At 55.6% G+C, this 14260-nt stretch overlaps 1 protein-coding gene and 1 long non-coding RNA gene across 5 annotated transcripts; one reads left to right on the forward strand and one right to left on the reverse strand.

The window, feature by feature from the left end:
- The first annotated feature begins 194 nt into the window (after positions 1–194).
- Positions 195–5410, forward strand: CISH (cytokine inducible SH2 containing protein). Of its 4 annotated transcripts, none has more exons than XM_003894363.5 (3): positions 195–481; positions 3308–3528; positions 3759–5410. In XM_003894363.5, the coding sequence occupies exons 1-3, from the start codon at positions 462–464 to the stop codon at positions 4292–4294; spliced, it is 777 nt and encodes a 258-aa protein (XP_003894412.1). In that variant the 5' UTR covers positions 195–461; the 3' UTR covers positions 4295–5410. The 4 variants fall into 4 exon arrangements, with proteins under 4 accessions (XP_003894412.1, XP_009198963.1, XP_017810917.1 ...); XM_009200699.3 differs by lacking the exon at positions 195–481 and adding an exon at positions 489–1521; XM_021934366.2 differs by lacking the exon at positions 195–481 and adding an exon at positions 492–1093.
- Positions 4981–10902, reverse strand: LOC110742568. The gene is made up of 2 exons (XR_002520376.2): positions 7527–10902; positions 4981–5224 (listed from the first exon to the last, which is right to left on the reverse strand). It is a non-coding gene; the product is annotated as an uncharacterized LOC110742568 (long non-coding RNA).
- Positions 10903–14260: the final 3358 nt, after the last annotated feature.

Consider the following 14260-nt stretch of genomic DNA (forward strand, 5'->3'; position numbering starts at 1 on the left):
CAGCCCGGGGTCCACGCGCTGCTATTGGCCCTCCCCGACCGCTCGGCTCCACCTTCAGCGTCGCGATTGGTCGGCTCGCAGGGCCCCGCCCCGTTTTCCTGGAAAGTTCTTGGAAATCTGTCAAAGTATTTCCTTTCACTGCCCAGGGCCCCAGACCCGGCGACTGCGCCCGCGCACCCCGCCCGGGCCCCACCGCTCAGCCTGCGGTTCTAGGAAGACGCCGCTTCCGGGAAGGGCTGGGACGCGGCAGACAAAGGATTAGGCAGCAGCTCGCCCCGCCCCGCTCGTCCGGCCCGCCCCACCTTGCCCTCGCAGGCGGTCCGCGCCACTGCCTCTCAGTCCCTGCCCTGCGCCCGCGCGCCCCGGGAGCCTACCCTGCACGCGCTCCGCGCCCACTGGTTCCCTCCCGCCGCCGCCGTCCAGCCGAGTCCCTACTCCGGAGTCGCCGCTGCCGCGGGGACATGGTCCTCTGCGTTCAGGGGTAAGCGCGGCTCTCTGCCCCCGCCTGGCCACCAAGAGGGGCGCACGGGAGAACAGGGGCCATGTGCTAGCTGCCGGGCATTGGGAGGGCTTGACGGGCCAGAGGTGACTGAGCGCGGACAGACCTCGGGAGCGAGGCTCTGTGTGGGGCTGTGACACTCCTGCTCCCCACCCCCACACACTCACCTCAATTCCCACTGTGGATTGGGAAACCGGGGGCTGGCTGGCTACAGGAGGAACTTACGGGGTGGGCTCAGCCTGGGTTCTCACTGGAGCAGATGGACACCAACGGCAGGGCGTCCACCAAGATGTGGCCAACAATCCCAGATCTTCTGGGCCCAGAGCACTCTACACTAGCCTGCCGGCTGCCCTGCCTGCTAGTAACCTTGGACCAGCCCCTGGCCCCCTCTGTCCTGGTGTCCCCTCTCCTGCCCCAGGCTAGCAAATAGGCTCTTTTTTCTTTTTTGGGAAGACAGCCCGAGATCCTTGCCTTTCCTCAGGCTGGCACCTGATGGTCAGCAACTCTTGGGAGCAACCCTTTCAACCAAAGGGTCTGATGCTGGCCATGGTGATCTGACAGGAGCTCAGGGAGCTCCAAGGAGAGAAGAAGAAGGTATAAATGGGTGTTCTGCACTCAGGGAGAACTGGGTGGCTGTGCTTATCACGACTGGCCTGGTGCCAAGTGAGGGAGGGTGGAAGGTGAGGCCAGGGAAGAGGACATGAAGGTGCTGGGAAGACTACTTCTCCCTTGCTGTCTCCAGCAAGTTCCTTCCTCCTGTCTGCATTCGGGGACTCCTGAACACCTGCCCCACCACTACCTTCCTCCCCAGGAGCCTCCCCCTGCATTCTGGGGTCCCATAGGCTCTTTCACTTTTTACCCTAGCTAAGCACCCCCTTGTAAGCTCAGGGCCAGTGTTGGGTGTCGGGGAACAAAGTTTTTAACAGACTGCTGGGCTCCAAAGCAGGCACACACATGTACCTAGAATACACCAGCCACTGTCCCCACCATGATGACACAGCCATGGACACACCCCTGCCCAGGTACACAGTCACTCACCAGGAGCTTGTGGTGATCAACACAGCTATTCATACACCCAGCTACCACGTCAGCCCCAGAGGTGCCCACACCCACAGGTGGAATCTGTCTGAGGACCAGCTAAGCTATCTGGACATGGCCACCCACAGAAGTTCCAGCCTGACTGGCTAGCCACCAACCATGCCCCTGGGAAGGTAGCTCTGGGCCCCAGCAGGCAGGTGATCTCAAAATTTGGCCTCCAGTTCTCCAAGAGGGATTTCCGAGCTCCCACAGTACAGCCAGGGTAGGTGTGGAACAGTTTTTAGCAGTCTGTGGTGTGCCAGAGTTGTGTGGCCTTTCTCACTGTGAGTGGTCATAGGGCCATGATTTATTAGAACCTAGAGGGTCACCTATAACCTACACAGGAGTCAGGTCTGGCTCCTGCTACCAGCTCCTGCCTACCCCTCCCTGCCTCACAAGCAATACTGGCACTGTTTGCCCATGCTGTCCTCTCTGCCTGGGGTACCTTCCCCCAGCTCCTTCCTTTGTCCTGGAAGACTCAGCTCAGGAGCAAGCAGACCCTGACTCCCCCACGACACCTGCAGTTTTATGACTTTGCATTATAATTACTCTTAGTGCCATCTTCCCCAGCCAGTCTGGTTGTCCTTGAGGGCAAGGCCATGGTTTCATTATCTCAGTGTCCTGAGGCCCAGCCAGGGACTAGACCCAGAACTGAGGCTTGGAGATGTATTTTGCAAGGAGTGAGGGAAGAGCAGCAGTCTTCTTGGGGAAGTAGAGCCAGTCCCTGCTGCTTTCCCAAGGAGGAAGCCCTAGTATCACCATGCTGGGTGGGCTTCCCCTAGGAGAAATCCCCTTACTCAGAATTTGGTCGGTTTAGTTCCCTCAACCCCAGCCATCCAAGAATATGGTGTTACTGACCCTCTCAGTGTATGGGTTCGTGGGACCCTTTATTTGTGAAAGAGAAACTGAAGCCCAGTGAAGAGCAAGCTTTGTACAAGATCATAGAGCCTGATAGGGCTGGCTTGCCAGGGTGGGATCTGGAGTGTGGGCTAGGTCCCTGCTATTTGGTGGAAGCTCATACTGACAGGAGGTGAGACTTGCCAGTGTCTTTAGAGGCCACTGTCCACCCCAGACCCTCCACTGGGAGAAGCAGAGGCCAGGATAGGCTGACTTGTATGGGTAGGGGATTATTTCAGTCTCTATGTCCTGGCCAGTGTGGACCTAGGTCCGTCTGAGAGACACTCCTATCCATGGGGAGGTAGCATGTGACCTCAGGCAGCCTACCATAATCCTGGGACTTCTCTGGAGGACCCCACATAGATCTATTGTAGGACAAATCTACCTGTCTATCGTAGATCTATCGCTCAACTAGGATTGTTCATCAGTGGGCCACTTAGTCAGCCCACCTCAGCCAGGAGGGCACAAACATGAAGCTACTTTGCACTGAATCCTATCAGTGTGGCAAGAACATTAGAAATGCCTATAGGGAATGATCTGTGTTTTTGGTTGATGTAAAATAGAGAGCGATTAATTACTGTTTAGTAAATGCAGGGCAGTGGAAAAGAATCTTTCAAAAGAGGATCCCCACATGGAAACAAGGGGGCTTTTGTGATGACAAGTGGGGAATGAGATACTGGACTAACTGAGCCCATGGCTGGGTAGAGGGGAAGCTGAGGCTTACAGTGAGATGGGCCAGCCAGAGGTCATGCAACTAGTCTGGGGCATAGGGGGGGTCTCTGGAGATGGGAGAAGCATGGGTCCTCCACTCACTGCTCATCCACTGCTTTCTAGACCTCGTCCTTTGCTGGCTGTGGAGCGGACTGGGCAGCGGCCCCTGTGGGCCCAGTCCCTGGAACTGCTCGAGACAGTCATGCAGCCCTTGCCTGCTGGGGCCTTCCTGGAGGAGGTGGCAGAGGGGACCCCAGCCCAGATAGAGAGTGAGCCAAAGGTGTTGGACCCTGAGGAGGATCTGCTGTGCATAGCCAAGACCTTCTCCTACCTTCGGGAATCTGGTGAGTCTGAGGGGGGAGGCAGGCCTTTTCCTGGGTGGTCTGGTGGAAGAAGCTGAGTTCTGCCATTGAGTCTGATTTGCGATGCATAGCCCTGCCCAGGAGAGTCTGATGGGAGAGGCACAGCCCTCTCCAGGGAAGTGTGAAGCGAGAGGCACTGCCTTGATTTACCCTGGATTGGTACCCCCAGCTAATTTCCACTATGTCCCTTGTCCCCCTCTGCACTTGCCTAGGCTGGTATTGGGGTTCCATTACGGCCAGCGAGGCCCGGCAACACCTGCAGAAGATGCCAGAGGGCACGTTCCTAGTACGTGACAGCACCCACCCCAGCTACCTGTTCACGCTGTCAGTGAAAACTGCTCGTGGCCCCACCAATGTGCGCATTGAGTATGCTGACTCCAGCTTCCGTCTGGACTCCAACTGCTTGTCCAGGCCACGCATCCTGGCCTTTCCGGATGTGGTCAGCCTTGTGCAGCACTATGTGGCCTCCTGCGCTGCTGACACCCGAAGCGACAGCCCCGATCCTGCTCCCACCCCGGCCCTGCCTATGCCTAAGGAAGATGCGCCTAATGATCCAGCACTGCCTGCTCCTCCACCAGCCACTGCTGTACACCTAAAATTGGTGCAGCCCTTTGTACGCAGAAGCAGTGCCCGCAGCCTGCAACACCTGTGCCGCCTTGTCATCAACCGTCTGGTGACCGACGTGGACTGCCTGCCACTGCCCCGGCGCATGGCCGACTACCTCCGACAGTACCCCTTCCAGCTCTGACTGGGCCGGGCACCCTGCCCAGCCTCACCCAGTCGCACCCTGGAGGGGACATCAGCCCCAGCTGGACTTGGGCTCCCACTGTCCCTCCTCCAGGCATCCTGGTGCCTGCATACCTCTGGCAGCTGGCCCAGGAAGAGCCAGCAAGAACAAAGCATGGGAGAGGGGAGGTGTCACACAACCTGGAGGTAAATGCCCCCAGGCCCCATGTGGCTTCATTACACTGAGCCATGTGTCAGAGGATGGGGAGACAGGCAGGACCTTGTCTCACCTGTGGGCTGGGCCCAGACCTCCACTCGCTTGCCTGCCCTGGCCACCTGAACTGTATGGGCACTCTCAGACCTAGTTTTTCAATCCCCAGGGTCGGGTAGGACTCCTACCGGCAGCCAGCCTCCATTTCTGGGAGGATGACAGGCAGAGGAACTGAGGTCAACCATGACTAGTGACCCCTTGTTGAGGGGTAAGCCAGGCTAGGGGACTGCACAATTATATACTATTTATTTATTTATTCTCCTTGGGGTTGGTGTCAGGGGTGAACCAAGCCCACCTCTATGCCCTGAGCCCTGGTAGTCCAGAGACCCTAACTCTGCCCTGGCTTCTCTGGTTCTTCCCTGAGACATGTTGCTGGAACCAAGGCAATCCTGGATGTCCTGGCACTGACCCACCTGTCTGTGAATGTGTTCACTCTCTTCTGCCCCCAGCCATACTTGGGGAGGATGGACAACTACAATAGATAAGAAAATGCAGCCAGAGCCTCAGTCCCCAGCAGAGCCTGTGTCTCACCCCCTCACAGGACAGAGCTGTGTCTGCATAGAGCTGGTCTCACTGTGGCACAGGCCCTGGGGAAATGCCTGTGCTGTCAGGAAGAGGGGGTGCTGGTTTGAGGGCCGCCGCTGCAGTTCTGCTGGGTCTGCTTCCTGCCCAGGAAGGTGCCTGCACATGAGAGAAGGAGAGAAATACACATCTGATAAGACTTCATGAAATAATAATTATAACAAAGAACAGCTTGGTGGTCTTTTCTTTTCCACTGATATTTCTGTAATGACATTATACCTTTATTACCTCTTTATTTTATTACCTCTATAATAAAATGATACCTTTCATGTATGAAGCCTTCAATGGGGCCACTTTTGAGTTGTGTACACAATGTGTCCCCTTTGATCTTGTTATCATTAGCCCTCATTTGATATCTGGGCTAGTGGAGAGGCCCGGAAACCCTATGTGGCTGAGCAGTCCCTGCTGGGGACTCACTGAGGAGTGGAAGAGACAGGGAGCAGCCTCTTATGTCGTCTCCCCTGGGTCCCCTTGGGAAATGGGAGCTAGGAGACGAAGGCCAGTTAGACTGCCTGCAGGGTGATTGTCCTGGCCACTACCAGGCGGGGGCTGGGGGGAGGTTGGCAGAGGGGCACCAGCCCTGAGAGATGTGTAAACAAGAAATGCCAACTCCAAATCACAAGTGGAGAATATCCAGGGGGAGAGAGCTGTGGACCACTCCTGGGTCAGTGTCTTGAGATGAGGAAGCCAGTAGTCAGATTAGGGCTGGTTCTCCCAGAAGAAGGTACAGTGAGTGCAAAGGCACCGAGGCATGACTGGGAGGCCCGTGTTCCTGACACAGAGACCTGAGGAGGGCTTGCTCTGCAGTGGGGCAGGGCAACTGAATCGGGGTAGGGGCCAGTGAGCTGGCGGTGTCTGGCCTGGGGCGGGGGTGTCTGGATTCTGGTCCACGCTGGTTGGAATTGGGGCATCCTTTCTTCTCTCTCAGGGTTCAGCACACCAGAAGTGTGTGGAAGAGCAATTACAATGAAAACACCCTCCTTTACCAGACAGTCTGACTTTGGAACACTAGCTGTTGCAATCTCTCTGTGTCCTGAAGTTTTCTGCACCTTTGCTTGAGGGCCCCACAGGAAAGCTTCTCTAAAGCTTTCTAACCTTTATTCTGGAAACAATCCTAACCTTCCTGTCGTCTCAGCCCTCAAGCAATTAGAAGTCTTAGAGTAGAAGAGACACTTGTTGGCAAGTTGAGAGCAAGAAGGGGTGAGGAGTGACAGGCTGATGACAGGGAGGGGTGAGGACGAGGATAGACAGCAAGAACCATGGAGTTCACACAGGACCCTGGGGACATGGAGGCTGTCATGGCAAAGAACAGGCCTGACGTTTGGTGAGAGTGGGCAAGAGGTGGGTGATGGAGGGAGGGCTGTCTTTCCTGGATGTGGCGCCCAGACCCAGGTGGCCAGCCACGTGCCTTCCCTGTTGCTGGCGGCGGCCTGGGCACTTGGCTGTCTGTAGGGCCAGATGGCACACTTCCTTCAGGTCACCATGACCCAGCCAGGGGTATTTGCAGTTCCTCATTCCTTCAGTCTGAATTTCAGCTGCTTCATTGCTTCCAGAATACCTGAGGTAACCCCTCTGTCTGCTTCACCCCAGATTTGTCACCTAGTGGACGGGTAGTGGACACAGAGGGGCCAGTGTCAAGCTCTTCCTCACCTGGTGCTGCAGCCTGGACAGAAAGCTGCTGTGGTGAGAGGAAGCACAGAAAACTGCTTTGTCCACAGAGAGAAAAGCCTCAAGGTGCCTGCCAGGTGCTGGGCATGGGCCAAGGGCTTACACCTCATACAGCACTCACCACAACTGTGGGAGTCAAGTCCAAATATTACCCACGCTCCACAGATGAGGAAACCGAGGCACACAGCGGGGAAGGGGCTGACCAAGGCCACTCAGCAAGTGGGGCTCAGAGCAGAGCCAACCCTGGGGGGTCCTGACTGACCTTTTGTCCTCTGGATTACTACATGAGATAGGGAGAACAGGGATGGCGGCTTCCAGGCAAGTTGCTCTTGGATGCTGTTTTCTATCTCCTGGTCTCCCTGCCTGCTGAGAGCTCTTGGCCACTGGCCTGGCCACCAAGGTCCTGTTCTCTTCACCCTGGCCTCAGCTCAAGCCAGGGCCCAGCTCCTATCTGGGGAGGGGCTGCCAGCTACTTCTGACTCCCAACATGTTCCAGGTTCCATCTTTTCTTGTTTCTCTACCAGGGTAGCGAATGATGCCTGCCCAGACCCCAATCAGAGATTCAGCCTAACAGATACTGAAGATCCGCTGGCCAACATGATCACCACTGGGTGGTCCTGGCCTAGGAAAAGGGGCACACATGTTGACACTAGCCAGGAACAAAGGGATGAGCTTTCTGGTGGGTGCAAGGACCCTGCACAACATACAAACAGTAACGAAGGTCACACTTTACCGTTAAGTCCTCCACCAGCACACGTGCTCCAAAGGCACCAACTGGGCCAGACTCCATCTAGGTCCTGGGGACAGCAGGGAACAAGACAGACACGGTCCCCACCCTCATGGGCTAGTGGGAGAGACAGAGAGTGAACTAGTGAACAAATGGGTGCACAGGACAAGCTTTGAGAGTGTAAAGACAGAAAAGCAGGGGGGTGCGGGGAGAGTAACTTTGGGTACAGGGACACCCTACAGCTGGGAGGGCGTTGGGGATAGCTCTGCAACTTTGGGTGGCACTGAGCCTGGAGACGCAAGCAAAGAGCAGGAGCTGGTCATGCAGACAACGTGCAGAAGAGATGTCCCAGGTGAAAGGAACTACAAGTGCAGTGGCCCTGAGGCAGAAACCTAGAGCCCAGAATGGCTGCCCAGAAGGGGCGGGAAGGGCAAAGGAAGCAGGTGGATTTTATTTGAGGATGGCGAAGCACCTCTTCAGAGCCTAGCAGGAGAGTGCTGTGATCTGAACCTCATTTCTAAGGGAGGTATCTGTACTCATGAGGGCCTGGAGGCAGGAGGTCAGAAAGAAGGATCTGGAGGGTAGAGTGTGGGAGCAGGGGCAGGAAGAGGTGAGGGCAGCAATTCTGTGACTCTGGATGGGGTTCCTGCTCCACTAGCAGAGGCTGTCCTCATCTACAGCTGGAGAGGGAAGGCTCAGAGAGGGATGGTGAGAGGCAGAGCCAGAGTTCACATCCTGATTCCAGACCTTGTTTATGTAACCACTGCTCTATTCTGCCTCCAAGGGGCTGGCTTGCTAAAGCCTAGGCACCCACAGGTTCAGAAGGCATGCAGAAGGGTGGGGAGATTCAGGAGGGCTTTCTAGAAGAGTTGGTCTAGGGGCTGGGCCCTAGAGGATTCTGTCTCCAGGTGGGAAATGGGTTTGGAGATTGATTCTGTGTGGTGTCCCTCCCTGGATTCACAAGCCTCCCTCTGGAATGACCTTGGGACAGAGATGCTACTAAGCCATCCAGGTATTTCTTGTTGCCCCCAAGGAGTATTTGCTGGATACCAGCCCCCTTCAAGCCACGCCACTGGGGTATCATTGGTACCAGTGTATACATCTCACTAGGTCCCTGCACCTACACCTAGGCTGGACTTTTAATCTACTGACTGAGCAAATCTCTCCTGGCCAAGTCTGAACACACATCTGAGTGGGGCTGGGGGCCATGACTAGGCCCACCTCACTCTCAGATGGGGACCCTTCCATCCTGCACGGTTGCCCACAGTGAAGTGGAAGGTGAGGGGCCGGGGGCCTAAAGGCCTAGAGGCCTGACTATGAAGGCAGGAAGACTCAAGGTCTGTGCACAGGACATCCCCGACTTCCTGGGCTCTCATAAAGGCCCTCTTCCTCCAGGAGAAGTAGGCCCTGTGCAAGCCTGGGCAGCCTTTGACACCAACCTGCTAGACCAGTTTTAATATAAAGTAGGCTTGAGCTTTGCCAGAAATTCAACAGCCTCTCATGGTGGATGCGTCCTCCCTACCCCTCCCTGGCTCACGTGGAACACCCAAGGGGTCACTCCAAGAGTCACTCTGGGGCAGCAGGCTGGAGTTCCCACATCTGAGACTCAAGCTAGAGGAGGTCCCTGGAGGTTTAATTTTGGTCAGAATGCAGACCTCAGAGTGGTTGGAGAGTGGCTGGGCCTCGATGCTGGAGAATGGAGAGTGAATGGAAACTGATGCTCTGAGCAGGAGGAGACACAGCAGGCCCAGGGCAGGGGAGCTTTTGTGATGTGGTCAAAGCTTCCTGCTCAGTGGAAAGACAGTTGCTTCCATGACCCGGGCCTCATTAAAGCAGGCAGGGCCTCTGAGGGCTACAGGAACCTAGGACTGCCATGACTCCTCCAGGCAGCCCTCCAGGACTGTCTCACCCACACAGACCCTACTAGTGAGATGCTTGTGCTGGCACCGATGATGCCCTGATGGCATGCTTGGTGGGAGGGTGGTATCCGGCAAATGCTCCTCAGGGCAGAGTCCTGCTACAGGGACTCTCCCCACACCCAGCACCCATGAGCCAGATGGAGCCCTTCCTGTCACCAGAGCTGGGCTCCTCCACCTGAGGTGGGGGTTGCACTCATAGTCCAGACTGGGCCAAAGCTCTGTTCTTCAAAGTACCTCCCAACCCTCAGCCTCCTCCCAGGAAGCACTTCACTGCTCCCACCCCTACCAGCCTCATGTCAGCGACATCACATGTGTGTGTGTGTATGTGCGCACGCGCGCGTGCATGCGTGTGCTGACCTTTCCACTTGGCCAACATGCCTTTGTTTTTCTCAGCTCCTTCAAGTGGATGGCTGTGGGAGGAGAAGCTACTAGGAGAGTAGGTTCTCAGGAAACATTTCCCCCAAAGCCCCAGAGACACGGAGCCCACGAGACATGAGAAAATGAGGCTTAACCAGAAGGAGAGGTGTTCCAAGGGCAGTTCGAGGGGTGTGGGTGAGAGACAAGGAGAGACCCCTGGCAGAGATCACTGTTAACCCTGGTGTGTGAGTGCCTGCGGGGGCATGCTCCCGGGCATCCTTGCCAGATCAGCACCATCAGCCTGGCACCTAGTGGGCAGGCTGACCTTATAAGGGCAGCCAAACCTGGGTGGCCCTAGGCAAGTTGCTGCATCTTGCCGGGACATATATGGCTCAGAGTAGGCCAGGGTCCTGGGTTTGCTGTTGTGGGATCAGTTCACTCTCTCCCCTGCCCAGAGGCGCCTGGTTGGGAGCTGTGGACTTTGGGGGCAGGAGCAGCCCCTCCCAGCACCTTGACAATCACTCCCTTTCTCTTCTGAGTCTCAGTGAGTAACTGGGGTGGAAGCTAGCTTCCAGAGGATCCCTGGGCCTTGCGGAGGGCAGAGAAGGCCTGGCGTGGGCACCCCCCACCCCCAGCCTGGGTGAGGTGTTTTCGCCAGAATTGCAGCAGCTGCGGCTGGAGGCCTCTTCCCAGGAAGAGCAGAGCGCCTCTTCCAAGAACTCAGAGGAGGCCGCAGGCGGGAGGGGAAGCGGGGGAGTTAATTTTAAACCACACTGCCTTCAACGCTTCTCAGGAACTGGTTGCTCAACGTGATCTGGCAGGTCCCAGGCAGCTGGGCAGGCCTGGTGCCAGCTCAGAGGTGGCGGGTGGAGGACACACCCCAGAGGAAGGCCCAGTGACCTTGAGGGAAGTTGGGGCCTGTCCTTGACCACTTATCAGGGCCTGTCCCCCATTCACCTGACCCAGCTTGCTGGGGGGTGTGAGCTGGGGTGATTTACGCAGTTCTAACCAGGCAAGGTAAAACCATAACAGGATTAATAACACAATTGTCATGGCCTTCCAAGGGCCCCAAGACTGACGATCCCATCCCCCTTCCCTGCTCAGAACCTGCCTGTCCTGCACCCTGGCCTGTCCTCTGGAGGTTATCTGATGAGAGCCTATTCTGAGGGTAAGACATGTGCTGATTCTGTATGGGACCCTGGTACCAGGCTAGCGGGGGGAGGAGAGATGGGGGCGTGGAGGGTGACATGTGGCAAGCTGGTGGAAGTTCTGGACCTAGGGAGTGAGCCTCCTTTTTGTGCAGGGAGAACTCATGGGCCCACATCCCATGGTTGACTGGAGTCAAAGCACCCGCATTTCACCAACCTCCTGTCTCCCACCCTAGTGTGGCCAACCACTCCTGGCTGACAGCCTAGGTCCACCTCCCAGTGTCTGGTCCATGGGATGTTCTCCCTGCAGAGACATGTCCCAGGGCACCCCCTTCCCCCACTACCCCCACTGGCTGCCCTCTGAGACCCCAGCAGTCTGGGCAGAGCAAGCCTTGAGTTCTAGGAAAGGATCCTAAGCAAATGCTGCCAAGAGCTGCAGTTCTTGGAACCAGCACTGCAGGGCGAGGGTACACTTCCTGGAACCTGCTGGCCCTTCCAGGGAGTGAGGCTCAGAGGACAGCCAATGACCTGGGGTAAGTAGGGGGAGAGGGTGCTGAGCCCTTAGCTTGAGTCTCTGCCTCCAGGAAGCCCTCCCTGACTGCAGGTGCCTCCTTAGACTCCTCCATGTCTGTGCTGGATCTGGCATGACCTCTGAAGTGCCCAGTGTCCAGCCTGGCAGAGTGGATGACGAGAAACAGGTGTTAGCAGAGAAAAAAAGGGCATGTGTACCTGTGGAGGTAGCATGTGGGTGTGGGTCCACAGTGAAAGCAGGAGGTTAGACAGGAGTGTCCTGCCTAGGCCAGTGGGCAGCCGGGGGTGTGAAGTTCCAAGGGAGAGTAGGAGGGAAAGCAAGGTGGGGTCAGCAGTGCCAGGCCCTGCTCACTGAGCCCTCTTTGCTGGTGGGCAGGCAGCCTCTGGCTCTAGTCACTCCAGGCCAACCTTGTCTCACCCACAGTTCCCTGTCCCACAGCTAGGCCCCAGCGTCAGCATCAAGCCACCCAGGATATGCATCCAGCCTGTTGGAGAATGGCCTGGAGAATGCGGAGGAGAGGCTGCAGTGGGTGGGCACTGACACCTGTTTGGGACTGGGTTGAAGTCTGGCCACATTTCAAGGGAATGGCCATGAGTGTTCCCATCACAGGATCCCAAGGGCAGAATTGTCAGAGCAGCGGACTGGAAGTCTGGCTGAGGGTGCTGAATGAGCAGGTTAGGGTTGCATAGCTGGGAGGCACTAGGACAACCTTTTAACCACTCGTGACCCATTTACCTTCAGAATGGAGAACCTCCCCTGGCCAAGGCTGGACAGGGGTGCTAGCAAGAACTTGCCTCTCCCCTCCCACCCTCAGGTCACTCTTTGGCCCTCACTGAACACAGTGCCAAGCTTGCTACCCACCCACCCCAATGTCACAGAGAAGGCAGGGACGATGCTGGGGTTAAGAAGGGCTAGGACCCAGTGGGTGGGTGGCAGCTGTGAGGTGGGGCTATGGCAGAGAGGTCCTCCCACCCCTGTAGGAGGGCAGTGGGGCAACCCAAGGACACAGGTCATTGCTGTGCTTGTACTTTGCAGTGGCCAGTTCTCAGAGGCTACCTGGGGCAGCTGGCAGTGGGCGGGAATGCTGCATTCTCTGTCACTTAGAGGCCTTGGTGCCTGCACCCAGGTCAGGCTGGCTGTGGCTGGAAAGAACCTGCTGTGGATGAAATTGACCTGGGGACCATCTGACCTGAGTGAAAAGAGCTATGGGTTTGCAGAGGACTCCGGTGCCCTGCTGCACGTGGTTCTAGAACTAGGTATCCTGCGTCGTGACTTGAGCAAGTCATGAACCCACTCTGAGCCTCAGTTTCTCACTCTGTTTTTGGTGTTTTGTTTTGTTTGGTTTGGTTTTGAGACAGGGTCTCACCCTCTTGCCCAGGCTGGAGTCCAGTGGCACAATCTTGGCTCACTGCAGCCTCTACTACCTGAGCTCAACCAATCCTCCTACCTCAGTCTCCCAAGTAGCTGGGACTACAGGTGTGTGCCACCACACACCACTAATTTTTTGTACAGATCTAGTTTCACCGTGTTGCCCAGGCTGGTCTGAACTCCTGGGTTCAAGCAATTCTCCTGCCTCAGCCTCCCAAAGCACTAGGATTACAGATGTGAGCTACTGCACCGGGCCTCCACCTCTGTTTTGGGGACAATGTTATCAAGTGATATTCCTTATGGAATCTTTGTAAGAAGGAAATGTATAGACTTGGTGATTTTTTTTTTTTTTTGAGACGGAGTCTCGCACTGTCGCCCAGGCTGGAGTGCAGTGGCCGGATCTCAGCTCACTGAAAGCTCCGCCTCCCGGGTTCACGCCATTCTCCTGCCTCAGCCTCCCTATAGCTGGGACTACAGGCACCCGCCACCTCACCCAGCTAGTTTTTTCTATTTTTTAGTAGAGACGGGGTTTCACTGTGTTAGCCAGGATGGTCTCGATCTCCTGACCTCGTGATCCGCCCGTCTCGGCCTCCCAAAGTGCTGGGATTACAGGCTTGAGCCACCGCGCCCGGCCTGACTTGGTGATTTTTGTTTCTCCTCGGAGTCTTCCCCTGGATCCCACCTCACCCCTCCAGCTCCCGCTTCACCATGAGCCCATGGAGACATGAGCCCCAGGACAGCTCTTCCTCTGGTCTCTCTTGCAGCGAGAAGTACCTGTGGGCACACTGGAGCACAGGCCTTGATGTTTGCAGTGCTCCAGGCAAAAGGACAAATGGAGGCCCATATACCAGAGTCTAAATATTAAACAACCATGAATCAAGCTGCTAATAAAATGTGTTCTATCCTCCTACTGAACAAATAAGCTTTCATAGCAGTAAAAACATCTGTAAATCTATGGTTTTTATGTCTGAAAGTCAGCAGATATCCAAAATGATGGAACTTAATAATTATCACTCATGTCCAGGTGTTCAGTGACCTGAGGTTTAAGTGAGAGAATGAAGACTTGCCTAATGCCTAAGACATTCTGTATTTATTCTGTAACATCGATTCTCCTCATCTTTATTCTAGTAAAACGATTGATTATGTTATTACAGTCAAGACTTCTACACTATTACTGTTCTTTTCATGGTAATGATTCAAAAGATTAGAATAAGGCTGGACATGGTGGCTCACACATGTAATCCCAGTGCTTTGAGAAACCAAGTGACAGGATTGCTTGAGGCCAGCCAAGTTTATAGTGAGCTATGACTATACTACTGCACTCCAGACTAGGCAACAGAGCAAGACTCTGTCTACAAAAAAATAATAATAATTTTTAAAAAGACTAAAATAAAATATTGGCCAGATGTAGTGGCT

This window comes from Papio anubis, chromosome 2 (genome assembly GCF_008728515.1).
Source record: "Papio anubis isolate 15944 chromosome 2, Panubis1.0, whole genome shotgun sequence".
NCBI lineage: Eukaryota > Metazoa > Chordata > Mammalia > Primates > Cercopithecidae > Papio > Papio anubis.

Bases quoted from the DNA above. Each gene is read 5' to 3' on its own strand.
- CISH (XM_017955428.2), top strand. From the start codon at position 3,204: ATGGGCCAGCCAGAGGTCATGCAACTAGTCTGGGGCATAGGGGGGGTC. The intron at 3,529-3,758 runs GTGAGTCTGAGG...GCACTTGCCTAG, and splicing joins CTCCTACCTTCGGGAATCTG to GCTGGTATTGGGGTTCCATT.